The following is a 16,359-nucleotide window of genomic DNA, read 5'->3' on the forward strand; positions in this document are numbered from 1 at the left end:
TTTGGGACATTCGATGCCCTCTTTTACTCAAAGACACCTATTATCAGATGTCCACAAGTCTTGATATTGGCTTTAATTTATTTCCCATTCAAATGATGAGAATTGAAGCCAATGTCCACACTAACTCCCACCAAAGTTGTGGATGAAAGACAAAACTTTGAAAAATTGGAAATAAATCATCAAAAAGTAGAGAATCCAACTGGCCTGGTTATTTGACCTCACACAGACGAAAAGGAATAGGATGTTTCCTAAATTAACAACTGGTTAATGGGAAATAAGTTTGCTTATGTAGGCACAACTTGCAGCTCAAGCTATAAACGTTTTCCAAAATAGCACTGTGAAAAGTAAGAGAGATCACTGGCCTTGGGCTCTCCAGGCCTTTCTAGGCTGACTTCCTCTTTCTCCAGACCGTCCCCTGTCTGTTGTGGACAGAGTCTCACAGGCTCCCATGAAGTGTCTTCGTTTCATTATGGTCCTATACTATTGTTTTATGGAGCTATTGTCCAGCTATCTTGACTTCTTCCCCTAGTGTCTGGTATGATGCTGGGTGGGAAATAGCTCCCAGAGCGAGGAACCTGGTGCTGACTTCCATCTCCGCCTGTCGGAGGGCTGGCCACAGGGACTGGGGTTAGTCTTGCCTTGCTTACTGGATGTCCTCAGGAAGCAGTCCATAGCAGCGGCTCAATATCATGTTTTCCAATAAACATAATTTAACACAGATTACTTGTTGGAAAGGTATGGAGAGGGTAAATGAGTAAATGCCAGGACTTCCCTATCTTTGTAATGTAAAATTCTCCATATTGGATTTTTGCACAATTGACAAAATGTAACCTAAAAAGTAAATGGATCTCAAAAATAGAAGAGTTGAAAAATATCTCTAGTTAGTTAAAAGTATGAACACATATGAAAAAGAAAAAAAATAATAATAAAATCAAACCAAACCACTTCCTCCCAACCCCACAATCAGCAGCAGAAACCACCATTGCTTCTTCCCATCCAGTGAAAATAGTTCCTCAAGGCTGGCCAGAGAACATTAGGAGAACATTAATTTTTAAGTTATTAATTTACGATTAAATGGGTACCTTCAGTTTATAAAACCAAAATTAGCCCTGGCCAGGCAGCTCAGTGGGTTAGAGTATTGTCTGATATACCAAGGCTGTGGGTTCGATCTCCAGTAGGAGCACATACAGGAAGCAACCAATGGATGCAAAACTGGGTGGGACAACAAAATCAATGCTTTCTTTCTCTTTCTCCCTCCGTCTCTCTCTTTAAAAATCAATAAAAAATAAAACAAAAACAAAACAATTTTATGTGCTATTTACGAAGTTTAGAGATTTAAAATTCAGCTAACTTCAACGCCTGAATTTAAGATCACTAATATTAAAACAACAAAGGACCAAGACAAATACAAGCAAAACCTGAAGTAACATCATTTTACTTGCTTTCAACTGAGAAAATAAAACCTTCTCCTAAACACTACATACAGAGATGTTAAGGTCAAACGTAGAGCCAAGTACATTGTTATTATTGATATAAATATGAAATAACAATGATGATATAAATTTTTGAAAAACATTGGCTTAGCAGTCTAATTAAACAAGACTGAATATTTTGCATGTTAATGCAGAAGAGAAAAATCACCAACTGTTTTGTAGCATGCCTGGAATTCTAAATTTCATTTTCTGGTGCCAGATTGAAATAAAAATAGGAAACATGATAAAGATTAATTTGATGTCAGAAGGGACATTTGCTCTTTAATTAGGTTTCTGTACCCTGCAGTGTTGTTGTGCCACTATGGCAAGTCCTAAAGAGCCCGCAGCACAACCAAACAGTGACCCTCACACCCACACTTCACCGGGAACTAATTTCATTTCCTGCCTGTCTGGAGAGGTATTTTCAACAGGCATCAATGTTTTTGTCTTCACAACTGATTTATTCATCAATCTCAATGTGATTTTTTTAAACCTTTAAATTACACCCAAATCCTAAAAAAGCTGTTTATTACACAAGGAAATTGAAAATCTGTCTGTGTGATATCAGACAAAGATTATTTTCTTAAGGTTATAAAGGAAGTTGACAGATATTAATGATTTTTTTTCTCTTGACCTCATTCGACGATATAGTGCACAGAAAAAAAAAGAAAAAAAGAAAACTGGACCGAAAAAAAGCTGCCAAAAAAAAAGCTGGTCTATGGGTTTAGTGTATAAAATATTATTCTAGAATAAAATGAAACTATTATTCCTGGTGGACTATGCAATCATTTTGTAGGACACATTCATTTTCAAAAGGATAATAAAATAGCTAAAGTAATACTGAAATATGAGACATTATTTTAAAAATACAGTAGCCATTAACTTTCTCTTTCCTTTCCTTTGCCTTTGATGTTTGACTATGTGAACAAGGCCCCCGTGCCCAGGAAGTAAACATCTATAGGACAAAGGTGGTTTGGATAATGTATCAGACAGGCGAAATTTCACCCACAACCTGGCTCTGGTTCACAGGCTAAGGACCAAGGTGGATGATTTGGACACTGGTCCCTACACATTGTCATGAATGTAATAAACTGAGTGACATTAAGGGGTGATGGGCTCTTTGATCCCGATTTTAGGATTACCAACTTGTTGGGACTGCCAGTCTTTCAACCTGGAGGACCCAGTCACCTGCCCATGATCTGACCTCATCCCCATCACCACCCTCCCTTTATTCACCAGACTCCCCACTGGCCATCTTCCCACGTCCTGGGACAGCCACACTCCTCCCCAGCTTGGTCCCTTTGGCCGGGAGCCTCTTCTCCTTGCTCCCCTGGCGTTCCCCCCAGCCTTTCCCGCTTCCGGTACGAAAAGCTGCCTCCTCTTCTCACCCTTCAGGTGTCTGTCGGCCCTTGATGGGGCCTTCCTTACTCATTCCAGCGAAAGGCTCTGCCATCCCTGCAGTTTGTTCTTTCCCATGTTCCTAATCTATCTGTTTATCTCATTACCACTCACTACCATCCAACTCTGATGTGGGCTCCATAGGGGCAGAAGCCTCATTACCTATTCTCATTGATCATTCAATTTCCAGAGCCTAGACAGTGTCTGGCACACATTAGGGGTGCTAGTCATCTTTTTGGACTAAATAAAAGTTTTAAAAACTTCCAAGGGAAAAAAAAATGAAATAAAAAAGACTTCCAGGGAATTGAGATTCTACAAACTACCCTATGATTTCTTCTAATATTTATATACTTTTAGTACTTACTCATTAAAAAAAAATTCTTTCCTTTGTCCATTCAACATTATTTTGTTGACTACCTACTAGAACCAAACCATTGTTAAAAGAGATTTTGATCACTGTGGTCTTTCAGTCTCCACGTTGGGTCCATGCCATTTTCTCGTCCATCATTAATGTAAATTGAAATCTGGTCCTACCATCTTGGTAAGAACACTTTTTGAGATACACTAATAGAACTGACTTAAAGATTGATGAATAACCTATCCAATATAATTTGTCCTCCCCCCTCCCCCCATTCAGATCCCTTGAGTTTTCACATGTGGCCTTATGTAATTCTGAAATGTTGAAAACTATTCAGGGTCATGACCAGCTCATCTAAGGTGCTCATATATATATATAAAGGAACCATCTCTAATTGAATAAATTAGAAAAAAGATGTCCTCTCTGGACAGAACTCTAGTCCTCAGCTTGCCGAGGGGACTGCGACTCCATATTCTTTCCTCTGAGAAGACACACCCCGTATTACAGCACCATGAACAAAACATGGCCCTGACTGGCAGCAAGCCCCTCAGGCAGTCAGCCCTCCAACTATTCATTCTCACGAAACACCATTGGTTCATTAAAATGCAAGGACACGCCCTGGCTGGTTAGGCTCAATGGTTAGAGCGTCGGCCTGCAGTCCAGAGAGACCTGGGTTCGTTCCGCTGAGGGCGCGGACCTCGGTTGCAGTTTATCTCCGACCCTGGTTGGTCTTGCTGGTGGCAGCCACTCGATGTGTCCCTTTCATGTCAATGTTTTTCTCTCTCTCTCTTCCTCTCTCCTTCCCACTCTATCTGAACAAAAAATTGAGAAATGTCCTCGGGTGAGGATAAAAAAAATGCAAGGACACCCCAAAGTGTCACTTTTATTGTGAGTGATGCCTGATGGAAAGTGGAAATTTGACACCACCACTGTGGACAAGGCGAGATGGTGGAAGTCGGCTTTCTGGAGTCTTCCTCCCTAGTGAGTCAACTAGTTTGTTGAACACAGTGGTCAGAGCTTTATTAATATCCTTGACTTAGGGACCAAGGAAGACTTCAGTTATGCTCTCCATAATCACGTTAATCTTAGAACTAAGTAGAATGTAAAGACTCTCCAAATTCTAATGAGATACAGATTTTCTATTATAAAAGTGAAGCTGTAAGGAGGGTTAACAGTGAGAGGCAGCATGTCCAGCATTTAAGAATCCAGGCTCTGGCCCTGGCTGGTTTGGCTCAGCGGTTAGAGCATTGGCCTGCGGTCCAGAGGGACCCGGGTTCGGTTCCCGCTAAGGGCACGTACCTTGGTTGCAGTTTGTCCACAGCCCTGGTTGGGTCGTGTGGGTGGCAGCCACTCGATGTGTTGCTTTCACGTCGATGTTTCTCTCTCTCTCTCATTCTCACTCTATCTGAACAAAAATATCGAAAAATGTCCTCGGGTGAGGATTTAAAAAAAAGAATCCAGGCTCTGGCCCTGGCCAGTATGGCTCAGCAGTTAGAGAATTGGCCTGAGGACTGAAGGATCATGGATTCAATTCCCAGTTAGGACACATACCTAGGTTTCAGGTTCAATCCCCCAGCCCTGGTTGGGGTACTGTGGGAGGCAGTCAATTGATGTGTCTCTCTCACATTGATGTTTCTCTTTGTCCCTCCCCCCTTCCTTCTACTTTATCTAAAAATCAATGGAAAAATATACTTGGGTGAGGATTAACAAAATAAAATAAAACAGCCCTGGCCAGTTTGGCTCAGCAGTTAGAGCATCGGCCTGTGGTCTAGAGAGACCCGAGTTCGGATCCTGCTAAGGGCATGTGCCTCAGTTGCAGTTTGTCCCTGGCCCTGGTTGGGTCATGTGGGTGGCAACCACTCAATGTGTCCCTTTCACGTCGATGTTTCTCTCTCTCTTTCCCTCCCACTCTATCTGAACAAAATATCAAGAAATGTCCTCAGGTGAGGATAAAAATAAATAAATAAATAAAATAAAATAAAACAAAAAATGAATCCAGGCTCTGATTTCTGAACAGAATGAAAAGTGAATTCCAGCTCTGACCTTATGGGAACATTATTCAACTCTGCCAACCTGAGATTCCTCACTTGTAAAATGAAGATAATGCTAGTAGTACTGACATTATAAATTTCCTGAAATTAAGGATAAGATAAGGTAATATATTAAGGTTTGCCATTATCAGCTCTCAGAAATTCTGTCTATAAGTATAATCACAAAAATGAATTTGAAACTACTTATATTTAATTCCTCTTTCTGCCTCCTCTCCACCCCATCAGAGTGCAATGAGAAATTCCTCTGCTGGGCCCATTAGAAGACAAAAATGACACAGACTAAAACAGGCCCACGCACAATGGAAGCCAACATGGTAACTGTAAAGGGGAAATGTCTAATCTGATAAAAGACCAAATTGTTAGGGGGAGGGCCCAACACAAGCCTACAAAGATCTGAAAAATAAATTGACTAAGGAAAAGGCCTTACACAAGCCCATGAAAAAGTTTTTGAAAATTAATTTGTTTAAAAAGCCCAAAGAGCTTGCTCACAAGTTTTGATGCTGATGTGGCCTTGCAGCCTCTCAGGCTGAGGTGTGAACTCTAAGTGTGGTCCCAAGCAAGATGAACCCCAGAAAACCCACAGCTAGACACATCATAATAAAAATGGCAAACATTAAAGACAAAGAAAGAATCTTAAAGGAAGCAAGAGAGAGACAGAAAGTTACCTACAAGGGAACTCCCATTAGACTGTCAGATGATTTCTCAATAGAAACACTGCAGGCCAGAAGGGAGTGGCATGAAGTGTACAAAGTAATGCAAGGCAAGGGTATGAATCTAAGATTACTCTATCCAGGAAGGCTATCATTCAAAATTGAAGGAGAAATAAAGAACTTCACGGATAAAAAAAAAAAGCTAAAGGAATTTACCACCACCAAACCAACGCTGCAAGAAATGCTGAAGAGACTGTTGTAAGAAGAAGAAGAAGAAACAGAGAGAGAAAGAGAGAGAGAGAGAGAGAGAGAGAGAATGAACATAGGCATAAAATAAAAATGGCAACTAATAACTATCTATCAATAATAACCTTAAATGTAAATAGCTTAAGTGCTCTAATAAAAAAACACAGGGTAGATGATTAGATAACAAAGCATGACCCAAATATATTCTGTCTACAAGAAACTCACCTCACAACAAAAAACTCACACAGGATGAAAGTGAAGGGATAGAAAAAAATTTACCAAGCAAACAGAAATGAAAAAAAAAGCTGGTGTAGCAATACTCATATTTGACAAGATAGACTTCAAAATGAGGGCCATAATAAGAGACAAAGAAGGTCACTACATAATATTAAAAGGATCAATCTGACAAGAGGATATAACACTGGTAAACATTTACGCACCAAATATGGGAGCTTCAAAATATATTAAAAAACTTCTGGAGGACTTCAAAGGAGCGATCAATAGCAATACAATCTTAGTGGGTGATTTTAACACCCCACTTACATCACTGGATATATCTTCCAGACAAAAACTTAACAAGGACATAGAGTCCGTAAATTATGACCTAGATTATTTAGACTTAATTGATATTTACAGATCATTTCACCCGAAAGCTGCAGAATATACATTCTTCTCAAGTGCACATAGGACATTCTCAAAGATAGACCACATGTTAGGACACAAAGTAAGTCTCTACAAATTAAAAAAGATTGAAATCATATCAAGCATCTTCTCAGACCACAATGACATGAAACTAGAAATCAATTATAACAAAAACAAACAAAATCATTCATGCACTTGGAGGTTAATAGCATGTTATTAAACAAAAAATGGGTTACCAACAAGGTCAAGGAAGAAATTAAAAATTTCCTGGAAACCAATGAAAATAAACACACAACAACACAAAATCTATGGGATGCAGCAAAAGCAGTCCTGAGAGGGAAGTTCATAGCACTACAGACCTACCTCAAGAAACAAGAAAAATTCCTAATTGACTCTCTAACCCTACAACTGAAATATATAGAAAGAAAACAAAAAGAAACCCAGAGCAAGTAGAAGGAAAGAAATAGTAAAGGTCAGAGCAGAAATGAATGACATAGAGACTAAAAAAACAGTTCAAAAGATCAATGAAACAAAATGCTGGTTCTTTGAAAACAAGATTGATGGACCTTTAGCCAGACTTACCAAGAAACAAAATGAGATGACCCAAATAAACAAAATCAGAAACAAAAGAGGAGAATTAACAACAGACTCCACAGAAATACAAAGGATCAATGAAACATACTATGAACAATTTATATGCCAACAAATTGGACAATCTAGGAAAAATGGACAAATTTCTAGAAACACACAGTCTCCCAAAACTGACCCAGGAAGAGATAGAAAACTTGAACAGACCAATAACAACAAAGGAAATTGAAGATGTAATTAAGAAACTCCCAGCAAACAAAAGCCCAGGCCCAGATGGCTTCAGAGGGGAGTTTTACTGAGAACATTCAAAGAAGATCTAATACCCATTCTTCTCAAATTTTCCCAGGAAATCCAAGAAGATGGGAGACTTCCAATCACATTTTATGAGGCCAGAATAATCCTAATTCCAAAACCTGATAAAGATACTACAAAGAAAGAAAACTACAGGCCAACATCCCTGATGAATACAGATGTCAAAATCCTTAACAAAATATTAGCAAATCGGATCCAGCAATACATAAAAGATTTTATCCACCATGACCAAGTGGGATTCATCCCAGGGATGCAAGGATGGTGTAATATTCGCAAATCTATAAATGTGATATACCACATAAACAAAATGAAAGACAAAAACCATATGATCATATCAATAGACTCTGAAAAAACATTTAACAAAATCCAGCACCCATTTCTGATAAAAACGCTCAGCCATGTGGTAATAGAGGGATCGTATCTCAACATAATAAAGGTCATATGAAAAACCTACAGCCAATATCATACTCAATGGGCAAAAACTAAAATCATTTCCCTTAAGAATGGGTACAAGACAGGGATGTCCACTTTCACCACTCTTATTTAACATAGTTTTGGAAGTCTTAGCCACAGCAATTAGACAAGAAGAAAAAATAAAAGGAAAAAATTGGAAAGGAGGAAGTGAAACTGTCATTATTTGCAGATGACATGATATTGTACATAAAAAACACTAAAGACTCCATCAAAAATCTACTAGACTTAATAAATGAATTTGGCAAAGTAGCAGGGTACAAAATTAACAACAAGAAATCAACGGCATTCTTATACACCAAAAATGAACTCACAGAAAGAGAAACTAAAAAAAAATCCCATTTACCATTGCAGCAAAATAATTCAGATACCTAGGAATAAACTTAACCAAATAAGTAAAGGATCTCTTCACAGAAAACTGCAGGTCATTGAAAAAAGAAACAGAAAGATATAAAAAAAGTGAAAGCATATACCTTGTTCGTGGATTGGAAGAAGGAACATCATTAATATGTCCATACTACCAAAGCTATATATAGATTCAATGCAATCCCCCACAAAATACCAATAATATACTTCACAGAACTAGAACAAATAATCTAAAAGTTTATATGGAATCAAAAAAGGCCCCAAATAGCCACAGCAATCTTGAAGAAGAAGAACAAAGTAGGAGGGATCACATTACCAGACATCAGGTTATACTACAAAGTCACTGTAATCAAAACAGCCTGGTACTGACACAAGAACAGGCACATAGATCAATGGAACAGAATAGAAAACCCAGAAATTGACCCAAGGCAATATACTCAATTAATATTTGACAAAGGTGGCAAGAGCATACCGTGGTGTCAAGACAGCTTCTGAAATAAATGGTGTTGGGAGAATTGGACAGCTACATGCAAATAAATGAAGCTAGACCACCAACTTACATCATACACAAGAATAAACTCAAAATGGATAAAAGACTTAAATGTGTCTTATAATTCCATAAAAATCCTAGAAGAAAATGCAGGCAACAAAATTTCAGACATCATACGCAGCAGAATTTTCACTGATACATCACCTAAGGCAACAGAAACAAAGGAGAAAATGAACACATGGGACTACATCAAAGCAAAAAGCTTTTGCAGAGCAAAAGAAACAAGCATCAAAATTGAAAGGGAACCCAGTATATGGGAGAGCATAATTGCCAATGATACATCAGATGAGGGATTAATTTCCAAAATATGTAGAGTACTCACACAACTCAACAAAAGGAAGACAAAGAATCCAATTTAAAAATGGGCAGAGGACCTAAAGAGACACCTTTCCAAACAGAACATACAAATGGCCAAGAGACATGTGAAGAAATGCTCAACATCACTAGTCATCAGAGAGATGCAAATTAAAACAACAATGAAGTATCACCTCACACCTGTCAGAATGGCCACCATCAACAAATCATCAAACAACAAGCGAGGGTGTGAGGAAAAAAAGACCCTAGTACGCTGCTGGTGGGAATGCAGACTGGTGCAGCTACTATGGAAAACATTATGGTGTTTCCTCAAAAAATTAAAAATGGAACTACCATTTGACCCAGTGATCCCACTTCTAGGAATATACCCTAAGAAGCCTGAAACACCAATCAGAAAGAATATATGTACCCCCATGTTCACAGCAGCACTATTTACAATAGCTAAGATCTGGAAACAGCCCAATTGCCCATCAGTAGATGAGTGGATAAAAAAGCTGTGGGACATATACACAATGGAGTACTATGCAGCTGTAAGAAAGAAAGATCTCTTATCCTTTCAGACGACATGGAGGGACCTGGAGAGTATTATGCTAAGGGAAACAAACCAAACAGAGAAAGACAAGCATCACATGATCTAACTTATTTCTGGAATATAATGAACTAAACAAACCGATGAACAAAATAGACCCAGAGACAAAGAAGTAGGGTACAGACTGACATTCCTCAGAAGTGGAGGGTGGAGGGAAGGGATAAATCACAGAACTTATGCATGTGTGTGTAACCGATGGACATAGACAACAAAACTGGGGACAGGGTGGGAGTAGATAGAAAGGAGAGAGTCAATGGGGGGGGAGGGGAGGAGAAACTTCTGTAACAAAAATAAGTTAATAAAAAAATAAATTAATTAAAAAAATAAATACATTTTAAAAATAATAAAAATTGGTTTAAAAAGCCCAAAGAGCGTGCTCGCGAGTTCTGACCCTGATGCAGCCTCACAGCCTCTCGGGCTGAAGTGTGAATTCCAAGTGCTGTCCCAGGGCAGGCCCACCAGCTGTGCAGACCCAGATACAGGCCTGGGAACATGACACAACCTGGAGCGTGGCCACGAACAAAGATTAGATCAGCCAAATGGGACAGAGACTAAGCCGGACTAAACTCCGATGTGGACTGAACCAATGACACAGAATTTCTCATTCTAGACTCAATGAAGACAAGACTGGACTTCCTCCACAGCATAGTGGATGGGAATAAGACCCCGGGAGCGTGGGGACAGTCTTTTATTTCTATCACAGTAAATCTTACCACTACACCTTATCCTCCCATACGTGGGTCCCCCAAAAGGCTTTTCTTGGGACTCCATGAAAGGACTCCATTTCCACCAGCAACACAACTATAGGCTCAAATTCCACAAAGGCCTAGATAGCAATTCTATAGGAAGGTTATGTTTGCATATTTAATTATGGCCTTGCAAACAGTGGAATCATTGGTTTAGAAAAGTGAAGTAAATTTGATATTTGTAGGTTTTATCTTATTATTATTTAAAACCAGTTTTTAGGGTTTTTAAATGTTTTATGCTCAGTTTCGTTTACACCATTTGCTCCTCATTTTCAAATTGTAAAATAAAACCAAAACCCAAAAGGAAAACTTAATTTCAAAGAAAAGTTAAGCTAAAATTGCACACGAACAGATCTAATAACTGAAGAGTGGGCAGACGGCATTCCAAAGCTTTCCAAACGTTTTCTAATGCATGCAGGAGCCAGGTATCCATTTTAAAATAAAACTCTGGTTAAACTTTTCATGTCGTAGGACTGTTAAGGTTGTGCCCATTAATACTTCTGACCAGAAGCAGTGGCCTGGTTTTATTTTGCAGCATTTATTGGACTCAACAGTCACACCAATCAAGACTCCTCATATCCGAACAATATTTTAAAACAATTATAGCGTTCTCAATTCCAAAGAGATCTTTAGTAGCAGTTGGCATCTCAAAATAACAACTGTACTTTACTCAAGCAGAAAACAAGCGTGATTAGAAAGGTGAAGCAAAATGGATACCATGAGAAGGAAACCAGTGATTATGAAAAGAGGCTGCTATCAATTACTGTGATTGCATAATGCTGCTCAAACTCTGCACCTGCAAATGATGTGTTTCAGAAAGCAGATATTTGTTGAATATCTTCAGTTCTCTCTCCATCAAAATAGAAGAACAAGAAACACATATCCTTCTCCTCTGCTGCATGAACAGACACTGCAGCACTTGTGAAGAGCCCAGAACGCGAGCACGTACCTGCTGCATGGTGGGGGAATGTAAGGCAGACTGGACCTGCATGGGGAGCTGGTTCCCAAGGGGCTGCTGCATGGTGAGTGGCTGGTGCTGCTGCATGTTGAGATGCTGGTGAAGAGGTGGGCTGATCTGGAGGGGAGGAGGGGGGGACACGGCCATGTTTGCTATAGAGACAGTCACTGGCATTTGGTTATTCGGCTTCGGGGCTATGCTCCTGGGGAGACTGGGGTGCATGGCAGTTAGGTGAGGATTCATTCCCGGTTGTTGGTGATAGTGGGAACTTAGGTACAGAGCTGAGTGGGCCTGGCTGGGCCCATGGAACACTGACGGCTTTGAATTGATCAGCTGAGGAGGTTGAGATGTCTTAACATCAACAGGTTCACTGTAGCTCTGTTGACAAAACAAACAAGAGCAGAGTTAAGAGACTGACACACCTGGTATTGATTTCTATTAACAAGATGCTCTGTGAGTTTATACATAACTTCCACGTGAATCAACACCCATTACTATTCTTGACTCTCTTATCTAAGAACTCTGACACCGTTATTTGCAAGACTGAGGTTCTTCTATCTCTATTATGAAATCAAAAACAATCTGTGATGACTTTTTTTTCCCCTTTGTATAAATGCTAAGCCCTAACGTGGTGGCTGTTCTTATCATCCAAATAAAGAGAAAAACATCAGGGTGGGATGGACACCATCATTGCCCTAATAGGAAATACATGTGTAGCTCACTTTGAAAGTAATTCAGCGTTGGAGTTCTTCTATTGATTATATGTTTAGTTCTTTCTTTTTTCTTTTTGTATTCTCAAAGAGCCTTGGCCTAGATATTTACACAAAGAAATAAAAGCTAGTTGATGGAAATAGATATGGAAGCAAAGAATTCTAAAATACCTTTCAGAAGTTGTACAAAACCACATTGATATATCTTCAAAGTAACCATACAACTCATTTTGATTTTTAAAGAAGTTGGTGATGAATGGCCCCTCATAATGAACTGGATAAAAATAACGTCTCTTAGAAATTTTAGACTCCATCATAAATGAATATAATTTTGCCCTAATTTTTTTATACCTTCATATGGCCATTTCCTAATAATCTTTTAATTGGCTTAAAACGAGACATATTAGTGGAAGCTGAAAAGAATCAAGAATTAACCTGGAGGCATTTCTTTTTGGGCATGAACCTACCTCCTACTTTTGCTTAGAGAAAGAGGCTGATTTAACAAATGGTGAAAGGTGAAACCAGCTGGAGAAAGAAAATGTTAAAATGTCCCTTTGAGGAAAAAAGTCGCTTTGTCAAAACCAGGTCTTGAGGATGCATGTATATACGACCTCAGTTTGTAAGTCAGAATGAGCTTCTTGTTCCACCCAGCAGGGCCTGGTCCTTCTGAGCTCCTCCTGCTCCGTGCAGCGCCATCCACTGACGGGCGCGTTAGGCCGACTGGTTCACTGTACATGATGACATGAAGCTCAACATGGGAGCGTCATGTCAGCCTCCAACGCTGCTGGCAGCACAACTCAGTTTTCCCCAAGAATGTAGAAAAAGTAAATGAGAACCACAGTAACGATGCTGCACATGCGTGCTGGCTGGAGGAGGGTAGGCTGGGTAAATGACTACTGCCCCACATTCTGTCTCTATCAAAAGGACAGGACCAACGGCTGTGAAAATATGGTAAACCGTGGAAATATGGGTGATATGAGACCACATACTCGCCCTGGCCTGTTTGGCTCAGCGGTTGGAGCGTCGGCCTATGGACCAGAGAGTCCTGGGTTCGGTTCCTGCTAGGGACACATACAAAAAAAAAAAAAAGGGACTGAATACTCCATGCAGAGTATACAGTAAGGTCTACCCCATGAGTTCAAGTCCCTCCAAAGAATCCTCTCATTATTTTTCTCCCTGTCAACGTTGATGCAGCCTCCCACAAAAGGAATGGACATTCAGATTCCTTGTCTTCTGTAGTAACATTAAAAATGTCAAAAAATTGTTCACAAAAATTTTCTTTAGACCAAAGACGCATTATTAAATATAGTACCTAAACGGTGCTTTCTGTTAAAAAAAAAAAAAAAAAATCAAGTCAATTTGTTTTTGCTTCCATTTCAAGATTCTTGTTGTTGAAACGCAAAGCAGTGAACAATTCAGGGAAGAGGTCAATAAGGTTAATTCAGGCCACGTAAACAGTGACTAATGCTACATCAGAATAACATGTACTGCAGTGATATGCCTCCAAAAATCATTGCATACATGCCAAGACCATCATGTGTTTACTGCGCGTCTGTGTGTTTAAGTCACTGGGGAAAGCGTTTTCATTCCCTCCTTAGCCTGTTGCAGAAGGGCTAATTTCATGTTTAGTCACATGCTGTGGCATCGCCATTCAGGAAGGAAATGATGACATAATGAGCAGAGAGCTGTAACACTACTTATTAGTGCATCTTCAGTTTTTGCTTTCTAGATGTTTTTAATCCAGACAGAAGAAGAATCACTCACATTGGCCATACTCTCATAACTATGAAATATATGTCATTGCAAAATGTTTCTGTTTTCACTTCTGTAACCCACGATTGCCTCATTATCCAGGAGCGTGGTGCACACGTAGTTGTAGATATGTAGCCTGAACCTGCTCATGCACTTGCGTGTCTGTAAAATGAGTGTCCAGAAGTACATATGACATGGTGTTCAGACATAATGATACCATTATTCCAAGAACTACGATGATGTAATTAAATAAATAGATTTGTTTAAATTAAACAAACTTAAGGAAGTATACTTGGGCTGCACATACACTGGAAACAACCGATCCTGGTGAGTATAGACACTTAGCGAGCGGCAGGGCTGGCTTCATGGACGTACAGCCAGTCCCCGCAAGCAGTTCTAGATACATCACCCACTTCACACCCTTGACCCAGAGTTTCCAAACTGTATTGAAGGGGGTTTGTGGAAAAATTAACATCTTAAGAAAACAAGGTTCTGTGATAAAATATGTGTGAAAATAGCACCGGGTTACATAAGATTAAGTGGATTCCTTTAGGGCAGAAGTTCTCAGACCCTTCACTATGCTCATGTCTGGTGAATCTACAAGTCAGAACCACAGGAATCTTTTCTCTATGGGTCATTTCATGGCAACAGTCTTCAATGAGAGATCTCGGTGCAGAAGAATTAAGAAATTACACACACAAATTTAAAATGGCAAATAGAACATACATTTCAATTTAAATAGTCATATTTCTTGCCTCAAATAAACTAATTTTTATTGCCGCAAAATGCAGAGTTAAATTACATACATCCAGAAACAATATTAAAATAATCATTGTTTCATGTTTCTTAGAATACTATCCATGCAGTGAATTTCATATTCCAGACTGAGGGTGGTGAGTTTCCTGAAGGAGTTAGGAAGTTGGTAGCTTCCCAGTTACAGCCTAGAAGAGCTAAGGTGTGGACATGTTAATGGTTTTACTCAATGCTGAATTCAAAGTAAACAATGAACCAAACTCTCCTGAATTAAAATTTTTAATAATAGCACGTGGTCCACCATATAGATAGATGATAGATGTAGAGACAGAAATATAGATGTATAGATACATAGAAATTGATTGCAACCTAATTTGAGGTACTTAATTGTCAACCTTGTGAAGATTCTTTTCTCCTGGTTAACACAAAGCATTTTGTCTACTCAGCCATTTCTTTGCCATTTATCTTCTCAGACTAAAGCACGTAAAGCTCAGTAATGTGAAACCGAAATAGCAGTAACTTTCAATCACTAGAAGGAATATGGGTAAACTAAATAGATTTCTAAAAGTAATGATTTAGACAACACTTGAAACATAATTAGTAACATGGAGAAAGAATTTTAGGAAGGTACATGATTTATCTTTACTTTCCAAAATACTGAACGTGACAAGATAAATAATGTGTCTAGCCACGTGACCATACATGGCAGGCACCCCACTGGGGTTCTCTCCCTGTATTTTCTTTTCGAAATGAAGTCCTCTACTTTCGGACCCTTCTCCATCAAGGAAAGGATATTTTATATGATAGTGAGTTTAACCTCTGTGTCCCATGCATCCATCTGGCACGATGTCAAGTACATAGAGAATACCAACATGTTTGTTGAACGACTGAAAGGTTCTTCTTGAACAATACTCCACACAATTGCAGTTGCCTTGCTGAGACCCCTGGTAAACATGTCATTCCTCTTCCCAAGGGGTGAGGAAAGATCTGAAATCTTTGAAAACCTACAGAATATCAGATCGACCTTTTCCACTTCCTTCTTTGCTCTCAGTATAAATCATACCCTTGCAGAAGGGATGAGAAATGATCACGCTGAGCTCTGTCCTTTGGTTGGTACCCTGCCCCTCATTCCTGCCAGATCTTGGGAGGCAGCAGAAAATTTTACTGTGCTCCACTCATATTTTGAGAATTTGCACTTTATGTAAAGGCCCACTCATTTGACAGGTAAGAAACCTACTTCTAGCTTCATTCCTGATTAATTCTTAATCAGACTAATACAACAGACCATCAATTAATTACAGAACTACTTTATTATTTTGGAAGATATAAAGAATAAATTCATTTTCCACAGCAAAGTGCCATGAATTCATAATCTGATTAAATGGGAATATGGAGAAATCATAAATTTAATATACTCTCACTACCATTTTCT

At 39.1% G+C, this 16,359-nt stretch overlaps 1 protein-coding gene across 1 annotated transcript in view; it reads right to left on the reverse strand.

The window, feature by feature from the left end:
• Nucleotides 1–16,359, reverse strand: part of TOX (thymocyte selection associated high mobility group box) — a 325,875-nt gene that overhangs the window by 4,055 nt on the left and 305,461 nt on the right. Inside the window, exon 7 of the mRNA XM_036264043.1 lies at nucleotides 11,704–12,090. Within this exon, the coding sequence (XP_036119936.1) occupies nucleotides 11,704–12,090 (387 nt within the window). The remainder of the gene's footprint in view (nucleotides 1–11,703; nucleotides 12,091–16,359) is intronic.

Source organism: Molossus molossus, unplaced genomic scaffold, assembly GCF_014108415.1.
Source record: "Molossus molossus isolate mMolMol1 unplaced genomic scaffold, mMolMol1.p scaffold_m16_p_16, whole genome shotgun sequence".
NCBI classification, from domain to species: Eukaryota; Metazoa; Chordata; class Mammalia; order Chiroptera; family Molossidae; genus Molossus; species Molossus molossus.